Here is a 27,379-nt window from a genome sequence, read left to right on the forward strand (position 1 = left end):
ATCTCAGCCAATCTAAACCAAGGATTTTGCTGAAATTGTCAGCGCTGACAACTTGTCAGCGCTGACAAACGTTGATGAAACACCCCCAGGGGGGTGTTTCATCAACGAGTTCGTCGGAGATTTCACCGACAAATTTGCTATCAGCCAATCAGACCAAGGATTTCATTACCTTTTAACAGTTGTCAGTGTAAATCCTTGCGTCTGATTGGCTGATAGCAAATTTGTCGGTGAAAACCTCCGACGAACTCGTTGATGAAACGCCCCCCTGGTGTGCCGCAGCGGCTCGCAGTCAACAGTACAGTGTGTACCACTGTCATAAAAGACGCCCTCTATAGGAAATAAATAACATCTCGCATCATCGGAACTTATCTCTCGAGTAGAGCGAGACACGTCATTTATCGTGAATCTCGAGACTACACGTTGGCACACGTAAACATGGATTCATCATCAGCGGTAAGAACTAGTTTTAGATATTTTCTGCAATTTATTATACTGACAAAGTACACATTGGATGTAATTTTTCATGATAATTAGGCGAACGTTGCGCTTTTTTGAGCAGTTTTCAAAGGACAAACGTCAGTCAATGCCTCTTGATTAATGTCTTAGTACGTGGTCCCATATGCTGAACTTGGTGTGGGCCTAGGTCTAAATTTACTTTGCGTTTGCTGCCTTCAGTAAATTTCTAGTTCAAATGATTGACCAAAAGATCAGTCGGTATCTTGTCGTCGGAGATATGTTCCGCAGAGACTACGTCTGGCTTCATGGAATCCCCTCCTTTACGGATGAGGACCGTTAAAATAACGAAAAAATGTCATAAAACTCCTCCGCACACGACAGACGGATTTTTTCTGTGTGATTTAAATAAGTGACATGACAGCAAGCAAGGCGGGCGAGGCCAGGTCGATTATGAGCATTTTCCTGTACACTACAAGGAACGTGTTCTGCTGTGTAGATCACATGTTTATCTAAGCTTGTGGTCAATTGTCAATCTGAAGAAATTGGCCCATTATTGATAAATTGAGAAAATGAAAACAGCTTAATCTGTTAATATTATTAGACTTCTACTCTTCATTGAGCCAACCCCAGGGCACGCGGCGCTCCATCATGCATCTATCACTGTCGCATCGACACAGTTTGTGGGAGTGCCCTGAGAATGAATAACTAGTCAAGTGGGGTATTTGTGCTGTTGAGTAGCAACATAAATTCAGGCTCCTCTAAAAGTGCCTATTTCACCAGCAATAGGCTTGCATTTATACCACATAAATGTTCATATCTAGTAACTTACAGCTGTAACTACCTTTTTGGTAAACTTGCACATATCCTGTCCAGACTGTTCCGTGGTCTTGTAAAGAGGTTTTACTTAGTTCATCTTCTTTCCATGATTCACAACAGAGCGCCCTGGGCTAATTAATGTCTTTGATGCTTATGCACAGGCGATAGTTTGGGTAGTCATGCACATAAGTCCCAAATTGCTTACTTTATGCAATCGAAGTGTAGCAACCTCATATCATGTCAGTTTACATATTTGTAATAGTTTGGACATAAAAAAAACTATTTTAGGAACCAAATTTTACCTGTGGTGAGTTGTAAATGATTTACCTACATCTTTACATACTGAGATTTAAAGTTCAATTTCATGCCAAAATACCACCCATGCAGAGATTTTAAACCCAAACCTTTACAAACAGAGCCGGAATGCTTTGCGTTCTGGCTGATCGCAGTTAATCATTGAACGTGATATGATGTACCATCATACAGAACTTTGTAGATCTAGATAGGACAGGATGAAAGGAATTTGTCTACCTGAATACTATTGTGGATTGACAGTGTCTCCAAGCCCACTGTACTTGTGCTGCAAAGGGAGGGAAGGGTGCATACAGTTTGCATCGATAAGGACTGTACTGCACGCAAAATGATGACAACAGTTTCGAGGGCCTTGGTCCCTGTCATAGTCGTACATTGATCGAGTGCTGCACTCGCAAGATATACGGGTAATTCCATGAAGTTGGGGCAGTGTCCATGTAGCATCGTGATATTTAAAAAATACATTTCAGCATAACTCAATATTAATTATGCTATACATTCATTGTTTGTAGGCTTTACATTTGCATTGAGGCCACACATTTTCCTGGAAATTTTGTGCCATTCAGACTCAATTTTGATGAAGTTATTAAACAATATGTAACAGTGTCCTGTAGCATAGTGACGTGTCCATGTAGCATCGTGATATTTTAAAATTTGGTCCTGAGAGACAAATTATGGCAATTAGCTTGACCAAAATTTGATTCAAGTGTGGAATCATTTTTTTTTTTGTCAATTCAGGATTGAGTTTCTTAGAATAGTGATATGCATCGCACTGATAATGATGATAATATCGTCATTGTCATTGTCATCGCTATACATTGTAATTTTATGTTTATGCTGTATATCAATGATTATGATATTACAGTACTACTGACAGTGATAATGACAACAGTAAGAAAATGAGGCAGTGCTGTTCACAAAACAAACTGAATCACTCTTTAAATGGGTAACATTAAATTCTGTTGAAGACCAAGAAACAAAAATAGAATATTGCTTATGAAGTGAAACAAAACATAAATTGAGGTATTTTTCACCATACTGATTGAACAAAGAGAGAAAGAACAAAAAAATAAAGTTTCCATTTGGATGGCATAACTGACCTGCATGAAGGGGACTGTTTGATTGTGACCATGAACATTGTTCAGAGCATGTCAACAGCAATGTTTTCAGTTTGATAATTATATGAATCTTTTGAAAATGAATTCATAGTTTGCATTCTAAAATTATTATCTAAGAAGTCAATTCATGGGCTTGTCCTACATTGTATGTACAATGGAAGTTTAATCAATGAGTGATTAATAAAAAGTTGCATTTTGTATTCTGTGTAAGTGTAAAAAAAAAAAAGAACTATTGAATTCAGCTGTAGGAAATATTTAGAACCCCCCCCCCCAAAAAAAAAAAAAAAAAAATGCCTCAAGAAGATCCCCTAGAGTTACATGATGCATATTCATTTAAAGAATCAATGATCCAACATTTGTGCATTTCTTTTTAAAGTCCAATCTTGATTTGAAATGACTGTAGATTACAATTAAGTCATATATGTATTTAACTAATTGAACCTTGACTATTCCCTTATATTTATATTGTGTGTAAGAAACATTTCAGTATGCAGCTCTGTGGGTGAAAATGCCACCTGTACATGGTATTTATCTTTAAAAAAGTAGTTGAGACATGGTAAATCAATTATACAATTCTTGCCATTTTGTGAGTTGACATCAACATAGTGACATTATACATACATTTATGTAGAGATTTATATATATATATTTTTTTAAACCTCCACCTAGCAGCTCATTACCACCCATACACGCATGCTGATAATCGCCCAATTTCCCAAAGATAAAGAAGCCTTGTGTTTATAGTGATAACCTGTACTGATTGAGTACCAGCCTCATCAGCTTCCAGCATGCTCTACCTTGAGCAGAGCACATGCTTTAGTGTGCATAGTATGCAAACCTCAAATACGCATAGCTGGAACTCCCACGTTCATCGACCTTACTTGCCAAAAGATAACGAATCCTTCAAAAATTTCATAGAAATTAACCCGGTTCTTTCCTGAAATTCAGTCATTTATTCCTTGTGTCATTATCAAATTTTCCTGCAAGCTTTATCCAAATATGTACATATTTTTTTTTTTTTATTTTGCAAACAGATAGACAAACCAACACCAACAAAAACATACCCTCCTTGGCAGAGGTATATCTCAGAACTATGTCACTTCATTTCACTAATACTGTAAGAGTACATTATCTTCCTCCACTATAGGACATGCAGTAAAATTCAGAGTTGCTGACTTGATCATGACACTTGAAGCTGATAATTTGTTTTTGAAAAAAAAAAACAAACCCAAGGACATTGTGGGTGAAGCAGTGGGCTATATTTTTCACCTTGAGCAATGTCTATACAATAACACCACAATACCACCCTTTCAAAAATACAATTTACATGGACTTCAAAGAACACACTATGTCTTAAAGCTGTTGAGCTTTCTATCAACAGAATAAATAGTCACAATAACAATTGTTTGATGTTTGATGTTTATGAATACATGTGCATATTGTCCATACTGTGCAGGGCCTCCATGAACAAGTGTTCAACTCACTGATGGAGCCACCCTGTGAACACAAGACAAATAAATAAAAAATAAATAATACAAGTCTGCCACAATGTCTTAATTTGAAACTAATAGGTATAACTGTATGTACAAGAAGTGCTGCATACAAGAACTCAAGCAAACTGCACAAGTTGTGTATGCACAATTCTAAAGTAGGCCCACTTGACGATATTGCGACAGTTCTGCAAACCTGTGTATGGGATTGCACCTGGTGCAAAATGTGGACGCTTTCAGAGCTAGGATTGTAAACATAACAGCTGTTTTGAATCGGCATTTTGATACAATATCAAATATAAAAACAAACATTGAAAGAGAATGTGAGGAAAAGTTGTGAGCTCATTTCTCATACCTTCTTTTCATATAATTTAAATTTGAGCTTTCCGACCAAAGATGCGCTTTAAGATTCCAAAACAAAGAGTGATGCCAATTGTGTTTAATAGAAAATGTTGATTTTTTTCCCCCCCTCATCAAGAACTGCCAGGGGAAAGGGAAAGGAGAAGGGGGAGAGGGTATGTGAGGAGAAGAGGAAACTCCAGCAAGTAAGCGTAACCCACTCAAGTTTTTATCACAAGTTCCTGTGATTAAAAAAAAAAAAAAGAAATGGCGAAAAAAGGAAAAGAAATGCAGAGGAAGGAAACTGGGGGATGAGGCGTGTCTAGACAAACATAAGTTTGGAAAGGAGAAATCCCTTGAGTCCCAGATTTGTGCAAAAATGTGCGCGCTTGACGTTTGGGAAAAGAAAACGTTTTGTTCGTGCAGGATTAAAGGATAACAGCGTGCTGAAAGACAAGAATTTGTGTAAATGTGCCTGTTAGGTACTTGTTGTAGAGGAGACTAAATTGGGCTATTAGACGTTAGACATCACAGCCGAGGAACAACTCTGAATGGCCCATGGAATAATACAACAGATGCTACACTTGCACGAGTATATCAGTTGATGAATTAAACTTGATATTTAGTTGTATTTCACTCAGATTTTCTTTGATTTCTTTTTTTCCACTCTCTCTCTCTTTCCTTGTGATCTGGTCCTATGACATGGCTTCCTTTATTCTTTTTTTTTTTTTTTGGGGGGGGGGGGGGCTGTTTAAGAATTCTGATCTGTGTGTCTAGTGCAGTGAGCATAATGCCCATGAAAATGTATCATATTTAGCATGCATGTTACCAAGACAAAGAAAGTTCTGCAAATAATACATACCCAAATATGATAGACAATATCCTGTATTATATGATAATGGCAATAGTAATAATGGTAATATTACAAATTATGTTTATGATGAATTTTGTAATAGTACTGATGATAGTAATAATAAAAGGTGTGCTGTTGTACCCAGTAGTTTTAAAGTTGATGTTTTGCTAAAGGCAGGCATGATACTCTGTAAATTTATTCTGATTTCAGATTTTTTTTCTCAAGTGTACACACATTTTGCTTTTTCTATATGTCAAAATCACCTGAAAATTTTGATTTCCAATTTTTTTTCAACAAACCTCAATATCATCCCTGTAAAGGCCTATTTTCCTTAATTTAATGACATCAGTTGTCATAAGTAGGTTTGTATGCTTGCATTTATCTGCAGTATGTAGGCCAAGTCTAACCAATAGAAATTGCTAATAGTGTACTTTATTATGACAGAGATAAAGGTAACAAGTGCTTGCAATACTTTGTGAATTTGTATAACCACATTACAATGTAAGTCCATAAATTCATAGAAAATATGAAATGAGCTGTCAGTGTACAGCTTTTGTTGGAAAACATGCTGATTTATTTTTACCAACAGTAAGAAAAGAAAAGTAAAGAGAACAGAGGATTTATTTGGATGGTCTCTGAATCCTCAGTGGGTCCCCTTGTAGTCTTTTGGTATTTGAGGTGTAAAAGCGGTCATCTATGATTATAAGGTAAATGTATATAAGGAAAGCTGAAACGCAAACTTGATAGCCTGCAATATTATTTGGCTGAACCTTACTTACCCTTTATTTTTAACCTTAGCATGCATTGTATATTCTTGAAGCTGTCCTGACCAGCTATTATTCTGCTGGATAAAACAGTAAGTTTTAGGCAGAATTTGACATTAGTCTACTGTCTTTTCTGTAGCCTACAATCCAGTAATTTGCTGGCTGTGCTTATGTTCACTTTTTATCAGTATGCATAGGCAGGAAAAAAAAAACAACAACAACAACAAGTGTCCTTGAGAAAGTTTTTATGCCTCCGCCAACGAAGTGGCCGGAGGCATTATGTTTTCGGGTGGTCCGTCCGTCCGTCCGTCCGTACGTACGTCCGTCCCGTTTTGTTTTTGTCGATATCTCAAGAACCGTGTGGTGGTTTAACATCAAACTTGGTATGAGGGTATATCCTGGGGGGATAATACTTTATTTGGATTTTAGGGTCACGGGGTCAAAGGTCAAGTGAAAATGTTAAAATTTAACTTTTTTCTCCATATCTCACAAATATTTCAAGATATATCTTCATGGAACTTTATATATGCATGTACTGACTGACAGTGATCATTTAGGGTATTTATAGGTCATGGGTCAAAGGTCAGGGGTCAAAGGTCGAGGTCAACTCATCAAATTGTCATTATTTCCCTCTCATCTATGCAATGCCTGCAGAATTTTTCCTTGAAACTTAGTGTATGCATGTATTACCCAATACAGATTCTCTTGGAATTTTCTTGTCAAAAGGTCAAAGGCCAAAAGGTCAAAGGTCAAGAGAAAGTGCTAAATTTCACTTCTTCTTTAAACTTATAAAAGGGTCAAAAGTTGGGTACAAATCCCTAAATACCTGCACTCTTATTAGACAGTATAGCCATTCATCCAAATAAACCTAGTTCAAGGAAAGAGAACATTCAATGCATTTGTGACAAACATGTCATTTTTAATATTTTGCCAGTTATGTGAAACTGTCATCACACATTGTCAAGACATTGTGCTATAGGCCTATTCGGAGAACCATGCATTATGGCGGAGGCATACCAGTTGCCATAGCGACATTTCTAGTTTAAGTGATAAATTCGTTTTGTAGCTCTGATATGAATGAAGAGCTTGAAGAAGTTGTACATCATAATTTTGATGCTGTTGCCTCCCACGCAACTTCAACCTCCTCGTCCACAATATTCCTTCCTCGAACTGCGTTCTGTGTGAGGCGTGCATCCCCCCCCCCCACATGAGCCACAGACGGTGAGCACTGAAAGTGGAGAGTGAGTTGTGCGTTCGATTATGACACGTGCGTGTTCCGAGACTGTCGGAGGGAAGGAGGAAGGCGCGCGATGGCTATCTCACATGATTCATTGTTCCAGGGGGGGTCCTACACCTCCTCTCCTGCCCAGTCTTTGCAGGTGGATGTGGCAACTTTCAGCAGCCAGGTTTCACTTTGGATTATCTTGTTTTTGTCTCATACGCAAAGTGACGTATTCCATTGCTCCTCTCTCAAACAAAGCAGGTGTCTTCAACAAGCCCCCCCCCCCCTTTTATTGTCCACATTTACTGAATTGTTTTAAATTGTGAAACGCAGCCCCTGTTTCATTATTACAGACATAGGTGCATTCAAAGCTGGCTGTTGCTATGTGTAAAAGCTGTGTCTTATGAAATCTACAGATCTTTTGAATGGTCAAGTCTTCTCCCTCCCTAACTGTGGATGTTGATTTAAGTTTACATTCTAATAGTGACCCATATGAAAATGAGAGAGGGTTAGGAGAAAGTATGAATTGATAGGAAAAGGAGAAAGTATGAATTGATAGGAAAAGGAAAAACATTGAAAGAAGAAGGAGGAGGAAGAGGAGACAGAACAGATACAAAAGGAAAAATGAAAAGTAGCAGCAGAAGAGGAAGAAGAGGAAGAAGAAGAAGAAGAAGAAGAGGAAGAGGAAAAAGAAGGAGAGAGGAAAGATCAAGAAGAGCAGAACAGGAATTGGGATGAAGATGAGATGCAATGATGGAAAAAAGAGAGGGAAAGAAAGAGTATGAAAGAAATGCAGCTCGGCAAAGAAACAAGGAACCAGAAAGGAAGTTGTAAAGCTTTTAGGGATGGCTGTGTCACACGAGGAGAACTTGAGGTACCGGGGCACCATGTGTATTCTGATGTTGACAGTCAAACATTACTCAGAAGTCGGTGAGAATTCTTCCGGTACAATAATCACTGACAGACATGCGGGACTCAGGTGAGTTGGGCCGCGCTCCTCTGCACGGAACACTGCACAGTCTGTGGCACGCAGATAATCTCGGGGAAGAAGAAAGTGATTTCAAAATTTAAAAGGTATCCCTGAAAATGCTGCTTAGTGTTGTCATTAACCGCATGATCCAATCTTGTGCACGGGAAGCTCTTTCTGTGAGTAGATGCACGTGTACTTCAAAAGACCATGTTGCATCACTTAAGCATGTTTTGATATTTTGAGTTATTAGTTTATACAGATTAAATTACTTTTAGGCTTGCCATACCAATGCCTGTTATAAATTTTCATTCCTTTTCTTCCATTTCCAGAAGTAATTCACTTTTCTTTTTATTCTTTATTTGGGGAGAATCTTAATCATAATGCAGAAACTTTCTCATATCTGCCACCAAAAAACTTTGAATGCTTGCACTCTTACTGTGAGATTGTCCTTTATAGGACTTGAGTTAAACTAGCAGGTAGAGAGTCTTTAACGGCACATTGCAGCACGTTTGAATTTGAGAAACCTTTCCATATTCCCGAAGGCGAGTGTTGCAGAGTCAGGAATGTTGGGCCTGGTGATGATTGAAATCATTCTTAAACAGTCATATAAAGCATCTTTCGGGGCGCTACCCAGTCGTCAAATTTCAATGGCTCTATCGAGCCAGTACATGAATTTTCAATTGTCCTGAATGTTCAAAGTTCTAGGCTTTAAAGAGATATATGGTATATGCTGTACATTACAAGACAGAATGACAAAAAACAAAAACAAAACAAACCAAAACAAAGCAAAACATTTCCAGTTCTCATTGTCCAATGCCATTTGCACACTGATGATAATTGAGATGGTGAGTGCATGGGTAAATTTACTGTATCTGGTGGAATTTTACGGTGGTTTTATTTTCACAAATTTCACAAGTAGGCTTTCGATCATGAAAATAACAATGTGCCAAATATTGACTATAATTGAAATGAAAATTTGCCCCTCAATCAAACACACTTATGTTGCAATATATATCAAATGACTATACTACTAGTAGAACCCTGATGCCATGCAAATGGGACTCCTGCTGAAATCCTCAGAATACAAGTGCATTTTATTGAAAGATTTGCTCTCATTTCAAGCAATGTTTTAGACAAAATAGTTTGTTTTTAGTAGTTTGTTTCAGAAGTAACACTTTCTTCTGGATGTTTGTGTTATTTTCATGCCTCCCTTAAGAAATGTCATTGGAGTCATTGTTTTTTCGGGTTGTCTGTCCATCTGTCTTTAATCAATTCTTAGGACAGCTTAACTTTGAGGTATTAGAATGAAACTTTGATGAGTGGATGAAGCTGCACCAATCAGCTTGTGGCTGGACATGCATAAGGTCAAAGGTCACATTCAAATGAAAAAACAAACAAACATTATTTGCTCAATATATCTCTGCAAAGCCTGAAGGTAGGTTCATGAAACTTTATGTGATTACTAGTTAGATTTTCTAGAGAAATTTTTAGGCCATAGGGTCAATAGTCAAATGAAAATGATAAAATTTCTCTTTTTTTTTCTCATATTTTGGAAATGCTCGAGGTATGTTCATGAAACTAACTACAGTCCACTCCCAATATAATGAAGTCCTCAAGACCAGCAGTTTTCTTTGGCTATTTTGAAATTTCGTTATGAACGAACAAAAAGATAGAATAGAAAACATAGTGCTGATAATGTTGGGACCTGAATTTTACTGTGTTGTAACTGAAATTTTGTTATAACAGTGTTTGTTTTAACGTTAGTGCACTGTACATACATGTCCTGCCTGACAATTATTCCCTTGGTAAGTTTAAGATCATGAGGTCAAATGTCAATGTCCAAGGTCAGGTTAAATGCAAAAGTTACACTAACTAAATAGTGAAATTACACTATTTTCTGCATGTTATGCAGAGATGTACCTTAGACATGACATACATGTAATGTGTTACACTTATGAACTTGTTTATGCTGCACAATGATTATGTATTATCTAGAAAACACTTTTAGAGCAATGCTCTTCCATGTCACAAAGAAAATTTTCAGGCTATTGATGCACTTTAAACTGCAGAGAAGTATACAAGGTAAGAGCACTGCTTTCAAGCCAAGCATGGGCAATAATTTTTGACATCTTCGCCATTAAATCATTTCTCGCAATTCAGCAGCTATGAAAATGTTTTAATTTGAAGCACATGAAGGCAACGCGGGATAACCTAACGGTGCATGAAAATGCGGCAACCGAGGAGCGACAGTCAGACAGTCACTTTCCCCACCCACTTCCCCCTCCCCGTCCAAACCAACTTCCTTTTCTCGCTCGAAATTTGCGATTGCAGGCAACAGAGGTGAGAACAAAACCAACGAATACCAAGAGTGTGGTGTGAAGGAGATACAGCTTTCTGCCTCCATTAAACAGTGGTGCGGTATTCTTTGGCTTCATGCCTCTTTCCTTATCTTGCTCTAGATGTAAAGAGAAGTATGTATCAAGGAGAAGGTTTTTAAGATATCACTAAAGGTTTCAAGTGCAATAAGATTAGATAAAATTGGTATAGTTTAGAGGTCAGATGGCCATCTATCATAGCATTTGGGGGAGGGGGGCATAGCATGTGTACAATGTATCATAGAGAGGTTTGCAATTACTGTAAGCTGCACTATTTCAGTTGCCATGGCAGCAGCCAGGAAACAACCAATCAGATTTGGACTTTTAACAGTTTTAACAGCAACTGCAATTATTGCAATGTATAACATTTTATAGAAACATTGTCATGAAATGGGCTCACCAGGCAGCTGCTTGTCACATGACTAATGAATTTAGCTTCAGTAAAATATATGTACATCACTTTTGGCGTCCACAAAATGATTGAAATTTGAGTTTTCTCAACTATGTACAATTAGTGTAAGTCGGCTTCTTCCAGCAAAGGGATGCCTAACAGTATAATATTCATGATATTAAGAATGACTTTAACAGAAATAGAATGAAATTAAGTGAAAGGGAAAGCTCTGTGACATTTTTATGTGCAGAACAAACATGCATGTAATGCAAGCAAATTAAAAAACAAAACAAAAACAAAAAAATGGTCATTTGTGTGGCTCTGCATGGTGATTTTCTTACTGAGTCTTGCCAAATGTTAGATGAATGTTAGATGACCAATCATCCTTTTAAGCATAGGGATTTGTGGGTGGTCCAATTTATCTGCTACCCCACCAAGGTACATTCCGTAAACCACAAACAGTTCTTGTCAGGAAATATGTGCATCGAAATGCATGCTCATTAGTAACGGCTGACTCCCGTCAAGATTCTGCAGCTGCGTGTATACGTACAAGAAGAATCGGTGATGGAGCTGTACACAATTCATTGTGGAAACTCTTAAATATGATCTGAATTGGGCGAACCTTCCTACTCCATGAATCCCCGCTATGCTACAGGGTCCTTAAAGGGATGGTACTGTATATGTGGAGATGAGAATTGGGCTTTTAACTTTTTGTAAGATACCAAGAAAACACTTATGATATAGTACAGAGCATACCATCTTAAGAGGAATTCAAAGTTCATTTGATGAAAATTGGGTTTGGAATGACTGAAACATCCAAAAACAAAGTAAAACAAAGCGATTGTAATAAACTGTGGGTCCCACATTTTATTACAATCGCTATGTTTTGGATATCTCAGCCATTTCAAAACCAATTTCGTCAAATAAACGTTGAATTCCTCATAGAATTACATGCTCTTTCATATTTCATAAGAGGTTTCTCATTATCTCTCCAAAAAATGTTAGAAACCTGAAATTAGGTCTCAACCAAAACTATACGATCCCTTTAACCCATCGAAGACTAGTCCCAAATAAGCTCGGACAGGTGTCTATTGGATATGCATGTTATAGCAAAATCAGCCCGTCCTCAATGGGTTAAATGACAAACCATCTTTGCTCTCTCTCTTCGGAGTTCATCACCTTTTCTCTGATACATAAATATTGCTCATACTGCTTAAAGAAGACTGCATACCCAAAGAATGCACAAGTGTAAATTCTTTGGGGGTACTAAAAGCAGCAGAGCTGTCCCCCTCCCCCAACAACAACAACAATAGCAACAACAATAATAATAAGAATAATAACAACAACCAAAAAGCTGTCGTGTGTACTGTGCTATATCTTCAGCATTACAACAAAAGTGACAACAAAATAACAACAGCAACATGTAGGGAACATCTCTCTTGAGCAGCTAAGTCTCACAGGTTGTTGTGTACTGAACAAATGTAGCTGAAATTTATCCCTTATCCTTTATAATAGTACAGTAGTAGTATTAATATTAGTAGTAGTAGTAGTAGTAGTAGTAGTAGTAGTAGTAGTAGTAGTAGTAGTAGTAGTAGTAGTAGGAGTAGTAGTAGGAGTAGTAGTAGTACATGTAATAGAATTGGTATAAACCAATTCCCAATTTTATACTGCAACCAAAATTTTGAATCTGCTTGAACCTTTTCGGAAACCCATTCAGAAAAACAGATCTCTTATCCGTTTATACCGTTTGGGCTGCTTGCCAAAAGCAGGCTCTGGCTGGCTCTGATTTTATTGTATCCACCCTCCCCCCCCCCCTACACAGCGCGTGCTTTTGAATTTCCTACACATATATAATCGCAAACGTGACTGAACACGAAAGTGTGCAAGTTGTGCGGCGTTTATCAGCCGCAATTTGTCACAACAGCCACTTTGTTTATGTTTGATAGCCAGCAACTTTGGGGAAAGAAAACACTTCTTAGAAAACCCGTACTGCAGCCGAGACACTTGGAGGCTGCTCTAGGAGGCTCTAAAACCACCCCTTGTAGGTGGTGTCAATGCCTGATCGGATTGGCTCTCCTGTTTTCACCTTCGCAAAGGGAGGAGGTTTAACTATGTTTTCATTACCAATTGCTTGTTTGTTCGTGAGCAAAATGACTCAAAAAGTGGTGAACGGATTTGGATGAAACTTGCAGGAAAGGTTGAGAATGACACAATTAACAATGAATAAATTTTGGTAATGATCAAGAAATCTTTATGGATTTTATGAAGAATTTTCAATATTTTGGCAGGCAGGGTCAATGAACTTGGTAGTTCAAGCTGTGCATTTTTTAGGTTTTCATCCATGCACTAATTTAGATTGCGTGCTCTAGTTTCTGCTAAAGCAAGGTGTGCTTCGCAGCTGAAAGTTGATGACGTAACAAAAGGCTTCTACAAGTATATGGGAAATCAGGCGATTTTCAGCTACGTACGTCATGTGTATGGGTGGAAATTACAGATCTCAATGAAAGAACAAGATCATTGGTTGAAATTAGCTGATTGGCAGAGGTCTGCACTCTCAGAGTGCTTCTCTAGGTGTTTTTTTTTTTTTGTATTCTGTCTGTTTATACTGAGCAGAAAGGCTGCTCAAGGCTACTCAAGGATTCTTCAGAACTCAAACCCAGCTTAGTGTAAACGGGGTATTTGAAGCCCTCTCAAGAATGTGGTGGCTGTTTTACATTAACAGTGACATAGCTTACATGGATGGGAGAGAAGGATGGTTTTGAGAAAAGGGGCTAGAGGGACCGAGAGAGGGCTATCTAGAGGTGGTCGGGGGCTGTGAACCAATTAGAGGCCAGTGACTGTATTGTGAGCTCACATCTCCTGCTTCCACAAGATAACACAGATTTGGAGAATGTACTCAGCTTTTTGGTTCCTGTTCATATTGGATCAAATTAGGACCAGGAATCATCGGCACATTTGAAACATATACTCGAGAAACCCAAAATCATACAAGCTACCTCTCCCCCCCCCCCCCCAAAAAAAAAATGAAGATGTAGAAAAGAAAGAAGACTGAAACTAGTGACAGACAAATAAGAAGAGAAACTGATGAAAGGGAAGGGAGAGGATGAATAGACCGAGAGTGTTGGGAGTTTCCCCCTCCTTTCTATTAAACTGAACTGTCCATTACTTCCTGGGGAATGTCTGTCACACTTTCAGTCCCAGCAAGTTTTTGTGGAGGATTCCTACAACTTCCTCGGCCAGGTCACTGTCCCCCTGTTCAGACGCAAGCCAGTTTTATACCAAAACTCAATAAAGAAATGACGTTTAAAGAATCATCGTGTAGCAGACAGACCGTTCAGACACTAATTTCGACCATTCCGGAAAAACGTCGTATAGATGTGCAGTTTCTCACTGCGCATGTTGTTATGGTCATGAGTGACAGGTACAAGGTCACCTTTCCTGCTTGCTCCCATTAAGCCCCGCCCAGTTATGCCGTTCTATGGTCGCCATACGTTCGGACGCACAATAGACACAATGGAATGCTGATTCGTTATCAAGTTCTAGTTCGAAACGATGCTCTGACTGTCGTTTCGCTGTACGTTGTTTCGTTATACGTCGTTTCATTATTCGTCGTTTCATTATTCAGCGTTCAGACGTGTAAATTCATCGTATAGCTATACCGTTTTGGTATAGCTCTACTGTTCTAGTATAGTTTTTTTTTTTTTTTTTTTGCGTCTGAACACCCTGCAAGACATCAACCCCCAGACTCGCCCGCTGTGACTCCCTGTCAAATCTCCAAGGCCAAATTACCCTAGTGACAAAGTGTTTACTTTTCTTTCTTTCTTTCTTTCTTTCTTTCTTTCTTTTTTTTTTTGGGGGGGGGGGAGGGGCAGGGGAAGGAGCAGTGAGCAGAAGATGTGACACGATAAATGCAACCGTAGCAACAACCACATCAATGAAATAAAGGAAAATGAGCAAATGATGATTTTTCACACCTTGTGTTGCACTTTGCAAATTCTTTGCAGCTGTAGTCATCTCATGATGGTGATGATGATGATGAGGCATATGTGACTGTGCAACGCAAAACCAACAAAAAGTTAAACCCCTTGATTTTACGTGCAAAAAGGTGAAACAGGTCAACCAAGTCAATCTTGAGTTTTTCATACTTTCTGAAATAGCTATTCTTCGTCTACATTATTCTTAAGTTTGGGGTCATAAAATGAAGTGGAAAGTGTGTTGTCGGCAATTTTTCTGCAACCCTTTTTTTTTTTTGTAGAGTAGGGCCTAGTGCAATTACAGTGTAGGTACCTCTTTAGAGGGACACCCTTCACTTTTAACTCTAATAACTTTTGAAAAGATAGTGCTACTGCCTGCAGAATTGGCATTAATCATGGACAGAATGTTTTGATAGAGCATGCTTAATTTCAGCCTAATCTGGTAATCCCTTCATTGTTGATGCTGATTCTCATCCAAGTATGTATACCCCTGATTTTTATCATAACTATTACTTAAAGACACTGAATAGTTGGTCTTGATTTACATCGATGAAGGGCAATTCGTCAATCAGTTGCAATGGAGAGCAGTTCATGAAGAGAATACCAGTAGTCTTTCATGTTGTGAAAATGACTGCTTCCTTGTAGATAACAGGACTCTTCAATACATCCCTTTAAAACCCTCTATGAAATCACATATGGGATGAGTAGTTGTATGTCTCTGATGAAAACTTAATCTTATTTCTTGAAAAGGTGATATACTCCTACGAGCATTGCAGTGCAATCATCATCTGAAAGTAAAAAATAAAGAAAATGAAGACAAAGGAATGGAAAGAGAAGAAGAAGTTAGAAAAAAGGGTGAAGGAAGAGATGAAGCAAAGGAAAAATGAGAAGATAAAAAAGAAAACTGGGAGGATGGAAATGACAAAGGAGAAATAGAGGAAAGAGAAAAAGGAAAAGAAGAATGAAAGATACAAAAAGAGGAGATGAAGCAGAAAGGAGAAGGATGAAGAAGAATGTAAAGGAGAATAGAAAGCAAGGAGAATAGAAGTGAAGGAGAGGAGGAAGAAGAGGAGAAGAATAAGGAGAAGAAAAGGAAGGAGAATGAGGGTTACCAATTCAGGGTCAATCTCATCCCCTTCTCTTCACCCCCTCCCCCCCCCCCCCCTCCTCCCTATCCCATCCCTGCAGGGGTTGACTCCCAACCTTAGGGGTTTTCCTCCCTCTCCCCAGACCCTGCCAAGCAGGGTGATGTGAAGAGAGAGGAAACTCAAGTTTCAAGGTGATTTCTTATCAGATCTGGAAAAGGATGCCGCTCGTAGCTCAAGGTGGACCATGGTCAACTTTCAGAGGTAGCGGCTGTGATGTCAGTGGTCAGATTCCTCTGACCTTATTTTCAGGCTCGGAATCGTGAAGTGCTGTGTTCTATTCCAACTGACAGATGAAAAGAAACAGTAGCTCTCCTACAGTAAAATTCATGTGAATTGATTGATATGTTTGTCATAAGCTCGTTTGAAATGTGTCTGTATGTGTATACAGTTTTGTTTATTTGTTTGTATGTTTTGTCTGTTTTCCCTCTTTGAGCATCATTTGCAGTATTTTCTGTAACTTATGGAAAGATAAATTTTGCCCCTTTCTGGCTAGAAATTCCTTCAATAAACTTCCACAAATACATTTAATTGTTGAATGACTCTGTGGGTACTCACTTATAGACACAATGTAAAGATATTTGAGATGATTACACTATGTAGTTGTGTGTGGTGATAGCAGCAACATCCCAGCATATTACCATGTAAAGAAAAGAATACCAGAGTGGACATTATAATGAATGGTGCTAGCATTTACTCATATGGACTATGCTGCTGCTATTAAATTATGTCAAGAGAATTACTGAAGACGGTGAAGATGATAGAGCTTTGGCTGTTATCTGATATAGAGTGATTTGATCATTTCCATATGAAATTAATGCATCTTGTGTTGTTGTTTTTGTTCCCCTCTTCTCCTTTATACAGCTGGCGAGTCTCTACACAGTCAAGGCTGTTGCCATCCTAGACAATGACGGGGAGAGGTTACTAGCAAAGGTAATGCTCCAAATTCATCATTCTCTATGTCAGAGGCTGGAATTCCCATAGACTTAACATATTACCACCCACTTTCTGTGGATAATGGGTTAACATATTCTCGTTTTTTTTTTTCTGAATGTAATTTCAAGTCTCTGTGATGAATCATTTTGTGTTGGAAATGCCCCCTTAATTGTATTATGCAATTGTGCATGTATGACATCCATATCACCAGTTATAGGATGTTTAGTCCTTGTGCATTTCCTCTTGAATGGATGTGGAAGAGTTAAAATATCAGTGCGTAAGTTGTTTATGAAGAGTCAGATAAGTGTCACACCACCATTAAAAATGAAATGTTTGATCATATTCGTCACAGACAAGCTACCAACATGGATATAGATGGGTGGGATGTAGTATTTAGACTACCATCAGTATGCCATCTTCTATCAGAGCATCAACATTTTGAGACAGTGGTCGGGTGGAAGAAGTGAAAGAAGCAATTTCAGTCACTAAGGAAATGAAGGAATATGTTACAAACACTTTTAGCAGTAATTCACTATTCTGTACAATTACATCTTTTTCACGCTGGAGCAAATTTAGCCCCCAGAATCTGTCATCATCTTGATTAGTCTGCATTTTGTTTTCTGACCCGATTTCTTGCCAAACGGTGTTCACCAAAGCCCTTGTGCATGACTTCGTCATTTTCAATTCCATGATGAACGTGATCTCATCCAACCAGAAACTGGCGCCATCATCTGCTTTCCTACCTTTTCTTCGTCTTTTTTTGTTCTTTTTTCTTTCTTTTTTTACTGAAAATGTGGTATTTTTCACATCATCCTCCTTACCTGCTACTCAGTCACCAGTTTGATGAATAGGATCGTGATTAAACTTTCCCGTTGCTCTTTTCGCTTTCACATTTTTGTCTCCTCTTGTTTGCAGTACTATGATGACACATTCGCGACGACCAAGGAGCAGAAAGCCTTCGAGAAGAACCTCTTCAACAAGACGCACAGAGCCAATGGTAAATGAGGAGGATGAGAGTTGGCTTGAATTCAACACTCAATGAGTTAATCCCACAAGTGGTCATCCTTGGCAGGGAAAATGCCTGACTCTGCCTCAGAAGTTGTATTATCTATCAAAGGCAACATTCTACATGCTTGCAGTAAAAATGTCCTTTGTTCGGTTTATACCAAAGAGTATAGAAGCTACGCTAAGAGGGCTTACTCTCGCGATTTCGCGTAGTACGCTCATGGGCGAAAAACTGACGCCATTAGCTGAATGACCGATAGAGGGCGTATTTTACGTGATCATAACCCAGATTTTATAGTAGTGATGTTTGTCTGCCTTTCATTTTCCCCCTTTTTAGGGGGCATGCAGGGGAAAAGATGTAATTAGGACTTCGTTTTGTCATACGAAAGTATCATTCCTGTCTAACCATGAAATGCAATTGAAGAAATGTCATTCATTTTCCAATATGCAGTCCCACAAAGTTTGAGCTAAAGTAGACCGAGAGAGAAAGAGGTAGACGGCGTTTGTCAGTTCAAATACAATCTTTGAAGGACTACAGATTAAAAAGGAATGACATTTCTTCAAATTTTTTTCAACGTATCAACAGAAAAACTACTTCTGCTGATATTTTGAGGCCTGAAACACAATTCTACTGCTGTGTTTTTTCTTAAAATGAAGAAAATGAAAGGAAGGTAGGGTTTTCTCCATAGGCTCACGTGTTAAGAAGATCGCGGTTTTGTTACTAAAATGGTCGCCGTTGGGCTCCATGAGGGGCGCGCGGGGCTCCATGGCATACTACACCCGTTTGCGTGCGAAATCACAAGAGTATACCCTCTTAGCGTAGCTTCTATACTATTTGGTTTATACCTCCACTTCTGTCAGTCTGTCTGTCTGTCTCTCTCTCTCTCTGACACGCTTTTATGATCACTACCTAAACCTCTGACTCCATGTTCTACTGTTGATGAGAATAAAATACAAGTATATAATGTGCATTGAGTGAATGTAGCAATAGTAGTAGAACCACCTCTGTGAAGTTTGAGGAATATCTAAAAATCTGTTCAAAAGTTATAAATTTATACAGTTTTTATGCTGCCATCGCTGGATGAGAAGACTACAACAGTTTGTGACATCATGCATGGACAGTGGTATAAAACAAATGAAAATAAAGAGAATTCAACATATTTTCATTTTTCGAGCCTAATTAAAAAACATTTGACTTACCTCTTTCAGGAAACGGGGAGAATTATATTACCCTTAACCAGGGCCCAACATTGGCAATGGCTGATGACCCGCGGCCACCAAAAATTTATGTCAGGCCACCAAACTTCCAAAAAGGCAACTTTTTGTGGCCCGATCACTTAGCTACATTTAATATTCAAAATAGATTTTGTATATTTCCTTTAATTTTGGGCCACCGCCTTTCTTTTTCGGGCCACCAAAATTTAACATTCAAACATTTTAGTGGTCCAAATGGACCACCAGAGGTAAAAGTAAGTGTCGAGCTCTGCCTCGACATATTTCAATATCAAAATGGGAATGTGTACTTTTCATGAAAAATGAAATTTTGTGGAATTCTCTTCATATTTTTCTCTATATCGTTGTCCATGAGGGACGTCACGAACTGTTGTGGTCTTTGCATTCAGCAATGGCTGCACTTAAACTTTAAAAAGTTATAACTTTTGAAGAGATTGTTTGATTTTCCTCAAACTTAACTGAAAAATGTGTTCTAATAATATTGCCAATATATTGTTCACTCAATTTACATATGTGACCCTGCATCACAAAATCAACAAAAAGGCGCCAGACATGGATTTTCAATTAAGGGCAGATTCTTAAAGAGCAGACTCTAAGCTTTAAAATGATATATAACTCAATTCAAATGGACTCCCCTAACCTATCTAAAGTTTTGGAAAGAAAGCACACACTCTGGAAAAGTGTGAATGGAGAAAAGGGGCTCTGAAATAGAGGGTCTATTCAAATGCTTAATCTTTATCAAGCCGTGCTAGCCGTGCAGTGAAAGGGACAAAACACAGGATGTAAACCACCGGAGCAACAACAATGAAGGGATTATCCGATTAAGCTGAAATTGAGCATGTTTTATAAACACATTCTGTCCATGATTAATGCCAAATTTCAGAGCAGCAGAGTTATCCTTTCAAAAGTTATTAGACTTGAAAGTGAAGAATGTGTAAAGGATTTCAAGAAATGAAAAGGGGACTCTGAGACATACCTGATCATTCTATTCTACCCCCAAAAAAGGGTTGTAGAAAAACTGCTGAAAACACACTTTCCCATTCTTGTTATGATCCCAAACTAGAGAATAATGTAGAAGAAGGATACTGTACGAGCTGAAATTTTCGCGTACAGATATTTTCGTGAATTGCTACTTGGAGGACATTTTCGCGTCTTGTTAATTTCGCGGTTGCGAGGGTCTAACTGAACTTAGTTATTCACGCGTTGTTATTTTCGCGGTTCAAAGGTGATTCGCGAAATTCGCGAAAATAAAACCACCGCGAAAATTTCAGCTCGTACAGTAGTTCTTTCAAAAAATATGAAAAACTCAAGATTGACTCGGTCGACCCATTTCACCTTTTTTGAGCCCTCACATAAAATCAAGGGGTGCGACTTTTTGTTCGTTTTGTGGTGCACGGTCACATATATATTTTGGGTTTCATTCCCCTTTAACCCTTTCACCTTTTGCCCTTATTTTTTCTAACTTTATTTTTCTCTTTATACATTGTAGCATTTCTCTCTTATTGACAAGTCACTCCGTATTCTCCAAGTTTTCTTTTCCTTTCTTTGTTTCACTATTTCTTTTGCTTTCTGCTGTTTTGTTTGCTTCAGTACTTTTTGGTCATCTTCTGCCTTCTCAAATTCATATTCTTTTTCTTCTACCTTTTTCCTCCCTCCCCATCCTCTCTCCTGGTCTTTGCATGTCTGTCATTACTGCACTCTAGCTGTGTCCTTCTCTTATTGTGTTTGGTGTCTGTCGCTCTCCCCCACTCTCCCCCAATGCTTCCTCTTTAAAGAAGGGAGACCCCTGGTGTGGTTTTGCCAGTCCCCTATTCCCCCGGTTTGGTACAGTCCAAGGGACGGGCAGTCGAGTGTGAAAAGGCAGAGTTCATTTGGGCTTCCGGGGGGGATTGGATGCATGACATGTTTTTGATTTCCCCCTCTTCCTTCCTGCTACTGGAGCTCCAAAGGGGAGAGGGGGAGGGGGAGGGAGGGGTTCTCACCCCATATGATATAGTCTTTTGAAGTGGATCACATCCTTTTATTCTCAAAAAGAGCAGATTTCCACCTCAGAGCCCCACCATTTCGCCATCTTTCTTTCTTTCCCTTTCTTTCTTATTTGATCCTGACTCTGAGGTAAGTTGAACATGTCACGCCCGTTTCACACTCGTGGGTTCCTCCCACTACATGTTGAGCTCATTAGTGCAGCTGGTCAGGTGTAGAATGCCATATTTCCAGATATCACAAATGACTGTGCCCCTGCCTAGTTCTCAGACCATTAAAAGTGGCACTTTGATAGTGACTTTGAGGTTCAAGCTCCCAGTATACAATGCTGTGCTTTCTTTGTAGAAAATAGGCCTTAAACATTGCTAGCCTTGTTGGGCTAATGCTGTGATATGTGGATGGCTGTTGGAAGCCAGTATTCAGTTGCTCTTTTGTCAAGTTGAAGGAGAAAATTTGCGGTGGATTTTCATTGACTGCTTATCTTGTATTGATGTGTCTGTAAATGATATCATTACTGAAACCATGCTTTGTCTTTAACCCTCTGTGTACCACGTTTATTTCCTGTCCTCAGGTATGAGTTTAATTCATTGGCACAGAAAGGCTTAAAGACCCAGTAGTGTGTGAAGACTATTTGATGGAAAGATTGACCCGATTGAATTGATCTTTATTCACTGCCCACTGGGGTACATTAAAAAACCACAAGGAGCGCAGGCCTCCCAAAATAGAATTTCCTGTCAGCAAATGTGTGCACTGAAGCATATGTTTATTAGTGATGTTAAACGCATGCTGACATTCTTCAGCTGCGTATGCGCTACGTATAAAGCTGTACACAATTTTTTTTTTGGGGGGGGGGATTTTTTTATTCTTAATGTTTCATTTGGGTGGGCTACATGATCCATTAAACGATGAAAACTTCAGTGATGAAGCATCATTATAACTAATTTTGTGTCTGTCTCTTCCAAGATAATTTTTACTGGTAAAAAAACAAGAACAACAAAAACCCTCTAGGGTACACAGATGTACGTACTGTGAGGCAAAGGTACTTAGCTTTTAGAGATGGTGGGATGGGATTTAAAAAAAAAACAACAAAAAAAACTCATCAAGAAGAGCAGTTCTTTAAAATCTGACTTATACAAAATTAATTGAGTGACTATTTTTACAGGAGAAGGGAAACAGCAGAAGTTCACAGAAGAAAGAAAAAAAAATGACCATGGTATATAGGATGCGGCTGGGATTGCAAGCTGAAGGTGTATCTTTTTTCTTTTTTTTTGATGGCAAATGTTAGATATTAGTATCCTTGTATTGGTTGTGTAGTCACTTTGAATGATACTTTGAATATTTATTGCAACCTGTATGTATTGGCAGGATTAGTTTTTAATTTCTTTTGATGGAACAGTTCAGTATTCTAGAACCTTACCCCATTTTATACCTGTGGAACTTTGTAGACATGAAATTGGAACGCTTGAAATCGAATTGTGTAGATTCAAACGCCAAACCCCCCACATGTGCATTAATAGTACCAAGTGTCCCTCACTCATCACTCGCTTATAGAGAGATGTTTCAATGGAACGGAATCCCTATTTATGGTTCCCCGGGAGCTAAATTCTGCCGAAACGGTCGCTAGAGGCGATCCCCGGGCGAGTGTCTCGGGGACGCCAACGAAGCTTGCACTCCTCCGCTCCAGGGTCCCCCGGTCAAACATGTGAGTCACTCCGATCTCCTCCTCCTCCTCCTTTACAGGGCTAGCATAGTTATGGATTAGAGGGTGCCTCAGCAATAGAACCAAGCTGTCATTTTTGTGTTAGTAACAGTAAAAAGAAGTACGTCAAACATATGTCGTTAATTTTCAAATTGTGATATTATTTGTTCAGCATTTTGGTGCAAATTAGCATTGAAAAGGTGCAAATAGGTTGGAGCTGCAATGTCAATGAAAATCAAGTTGGCCATAAGTTTTCAGTTGGACTGTTGTCAATCAATGATTATACCAACGTAAGCCTTTGAAACGTTGGAAATGGGCTGGAAGTTTGATTACCATTAAAATCTATATAGTTGGCTACTGTTTTGGTTTTTTTTGTTGTTGCGTGGGACTGTTGTCAATTGATATACCAGAATCTATAAGCCGTGGAGGATGTAACTTCAAATCAAATGCTTTATCATTGCCTTTGTAATTGACTGTAGGAAACTGTTCCCATTTAAAACCTTTCTGGAACTCAAACTAGCCGACCTAGGATTTCATGGAAATGCTGTAGTACAAGGCACACAACTTCTCAAAACTCTTTTCAGTTGACAGGAAATTTGTTGTTACCTCTGCCATGCGGGTTATGTTTTTGCTGGCGTTTGTTTATCTGGACAGCGATAACACTTCAAGAGAGTTACAACCGTATTTGGATGACGTTTTCGGGCTAGGTCCATTGTGGTAAAACAAACACGACTAGGTTTTGGCGGTGAGCCTTATCATGATTCGGTTCCAGTAATTTCCTTTATGTGCACTGGTTTGTGCCCTGTTTTGTGCCATTAATGACCTTCAGGTCTTGGCAAATTTTTGACCCCTCTCATGGCTTCTACTTTGGCAACTGAAATATCAACTTTCACTCAACAATTGCTAAACTTATTCTTTCAAGCTTACCCAATATAACATTTGGTAACTTATTCTGTGCAGCTTATCTAATATTCGTAATAATGTGATTTGAAAAGGTTTTTTTTTTTGTATGTATTATAGGAGCAAGTGGTGATTTGTAGCCAACTACTGCTTACGTGCTTGTTGGGACCGGTGTAATCCTCCATTGAAAGATAAAGTTCACAGTTTAGAAAAGCTTTGAAATATGACACCATTTGCTATCCTTTGGAAAACATATGACAGAATTGCATTAACAGTTATGAATCATGAAGGACCTGGTCGGTGAAATGATAGGGACAGAGATAGTAGAATGTGAGATTTGAATAGTTTACAGGTAGCATGCAATATATTGGTAATGCAGGGCTGCACACTAACCCATTTTTTTTTTCTACTGGTCCAAACTGCCTCTTTGACCACTAGGTATCCAGTTTTTCCGTTTTTTACTGGTCCATTCCTGAAAAAGTTCCTGGTCCATTCCTGAAAAAGTTCCTGGTCCAACCGTGAATTTTACTGGCCAGGGACGGTCGGACCGGTGCCAGTTTGCAGCGTTGGGTAATGTCATCTACTGGCCCACTGGTACACATTACCATAAGTATCTGCTCTAAGCAGAATATTACTCTGAATTTGTGTAACATGTATTGACTGCAGTCATTGCAAAGGATGACCCATATGTAACCGACTAAACTCTATTACTGTCACAGCTGCTCACATTATATACAGTGTACGTAATGGGCGAGTGCAAAACATTAATGATACTCCTTGTTTGCACAAGGAGGTATTTCAGTCAACAAAATTTGAGCAATTGCTATCATAAATCCCCAAACTGGATGTGTGTTTTGTGTACTTACATTACCATATATCATGTTTTATCAATCGCCACTGGACTTGATGAATACAACATGCATGATTGATGAGTCACGACGTCGAATGTTTCTTCTTCTCACGTTGCGCAGCACAATGTGTCTGTCGATACCATTTGCTGACTATTGCTAGTCACCTAGCAAACCACAATGGGTTGGCTTCATTCGCTCATTTTTCGTTGACTGTTTCAGTATCTTTGACAAATAAGTTTTGTTGCATTTAGTTATGTCAGTGTAGTACTCCAAGCACTTCAGGTCAGGTACAGTTGATGTCAAAACCCAGACATTACTGACTAGATTTATAGATGATGTGGTTTTTATGGAGATTTTTATCAGGCTTGTTAGAGAGCTCTTGATTAGACAGTTCGGGAAAGGAGAATGTGTGACATCACTTGTAGAACAATTCGTCCAGCTAGTCTTAAATGCATGCACATCAGATGCATCAAAGATAATCAAAGAAGCTTGTATGTATTATACGTGTAGATTTTGACTGTCTTGGAATAAACAGGAAAAGAAAATGTGAAATTCTGAGCTTGAGACAAATTGCAATGTCGATGTATATCTTTGAAACTTGCTCCTTTAATTCTGAGTGGGTGGATTAATGTCACCCTGTGCTTTAGACTTTCCTAGAAACCGCAGAGATGTTGCACCATTTGGGAGGGGGGGGGGGGTAGCATCATTATGTGCTGTGCATCAAGGGCCTTGTTTTACCAGGTCTGGTTTCTGCTTCCAATATTATATCCTGACAAAATTTAAAGGTCAGGTTGTTGTTGCAATGATTAAAGCACTGAATTTAGACTTACAAGCTTTAATAGATGATCCCGACAGGAAATTTGGTTGCACTAGGAGCTTCAACATTGCTGAAAACCACAGAAAACGAGACACTGTCGATGAAAGGGGAGAAAAATACTTTGTGATGTGCAAAGGGCCTGGGATTTATTTTGATTGCTAGTTACCATACATACTTGTTGAGTGTTTATTGCAAACATGGTGATGCTGTGTAGCTAGGCATGCTCTTGGGGGGTAGGAGGGGGGGGGGGGGGCTGGTGAAGAGGGGGGCAAAAGAGAGGAATGAATTCATTTCCCGCCCTTTTTTCCAGGGTTCTTTTTCCCCCGATCCTAGCCTGGCTGTTCCCCAGTCAGCCATGTCTCCTTCCTCCTAGATAAGTTTTAAACTCAACTTCTTGAAAGGGAATAGTCTGACAGAGTCCCCCTCCTCTGGTTATCACTCCGGATTCGCAACGTCAAACCGAAATTAAACTTACACATATATATATATATATATATATATATATATATATATATATATATATATATACAACGTATTTAAACCCTTTTTGTACTCACATGCCCCCCCCCCCCCCCCCCCCCGCCCCCCAATCAGAAACCCAAAACACAAGCAGAGATTTTTTTTCTTCTCCTCAGGGGCCGCGTGACACACAGGTAAATTATGAAGATCCTAGATCAAGCAGGTAGAGTCAGTTGAGGTGCGATATGCCCAGAATCTGGAAGGAATCGTTGGATTTACAGACACTTTTCTTGACTTCAAATTATAACCACTTCACTTTACTGCATCCATGTTTGTGTTGGGAAATGTCATCACCTCGTGAGCACTCAAAAATTTAAGCGGATATAGTGTGGTCTGTGGTGATAACTAATGCTTTAAATGAAAGTTTTTTACTAGCAAAATGAAATCCAATAGGTACCCCAGCTCCCAGAGGAACCAAAATGTAAAAATAACCTCAGAAAATTCAACCAAAAGAAAAATTTCCTCAGACTTTCCTCAGTCATCAAAGACTTTTGATGACCTGTTGTGTGCATGATTGTTTTTGTTTTTGTTTTTGTTTTTGTTTTTGTTTGTTTGTTTTTTGTGTTTTTTTTGGGGGGGGGATTTCCTCATTTGCTCAACAGATTGAGTGGATGGGTTAATAAGGAAGAAGAGGATAATATGAAACCTTGATTTTTAATTGTGATTTTTTTTTTTTCTCAAATACCATTTTGAATGTGTGGGACTGCACAGATACCAAGAGAAAATAAAGGGAATTTTAAGATGTGAAGGTCCTGGGGCCTATACAATATCGAAAGATACATTTCCCATATATATCTTTACAAACTCTTTACATCAAGGTACCATATCCTGTGAAGTATTTTGACCTGTTAATCCAAATGGGAAACGTTCATGTGTTATAGAATACTCAGTTGAAATCAGTGACAGCTGTTCATTGCCTTGTTTTGGTTTTTAAGTGTTTTTCAGGCATATGAAGTTTACTTGACAACTCCTGAATACGAAAAAATGTAAGATGAGATATAATGAGTGTGCACAATAAACTTCATTTCCTAATAGCCAGTCACTGGAGTACAATGTTTGTTGAAGGGATTATTATGCCCTTGACCCAATAGGAAACTTCGTACATCAGTATTCGGTAGAGTTCAGTTTAGAGTCATTTATTGTCTCATTTCAAATAAGGCAAATGAATTATGTTCTTTCAAGAACTAAATATGACAAAATGTAATGTGAGA

At 38.7% G+C, this 27,379-nt stretch overlaps 1 protein-coding gene across 2 annotated transcripts in view; it reads left to right on the top strand.

Moving 5' to 3' along the window:
- The first annotated feature begins 385 nt into the window (after positions 1-385).
- LOC140237446 (coatomer subunit zeta-1-like) overlaps positions 386-27,379 on the top strand; it is a 115,002-nt gene continuing 88,008 nt past the window's right edge. For both annotated transcript variants that reach the window (XM_072317372.1, XM_072317373.1), the window contains exons 1-3: positions 386-453; positions 17,090-17,158; positions 18,077-18,158. In XM_072317372.1, coding sequence (XP_072173473.1) covers positions 436-453; positions 17,090-17,158; positions 18,077-18,158 — 169 coding nt within the window. In that variant the 5' untranslated portion in view covers positions 386-435. The remainder of the gene's footprint in view (positions 454-17,089; positions 17,159-18,076; positions 18,159-27,379) is intronic.

Source organism: Diadema setosum, chromosome 14 (assembly GCF_964275005.1).
Source record: "Diadema setosum chromosome 14, eeDiaSeto1, whole genome shotgun sequence".
Lineage (NCBI taxonomy): Eukaryota > Metazoa > Echinodermata > Echinoidea > Diadematoida > Diadematidae > Diadema > Diadema setosum.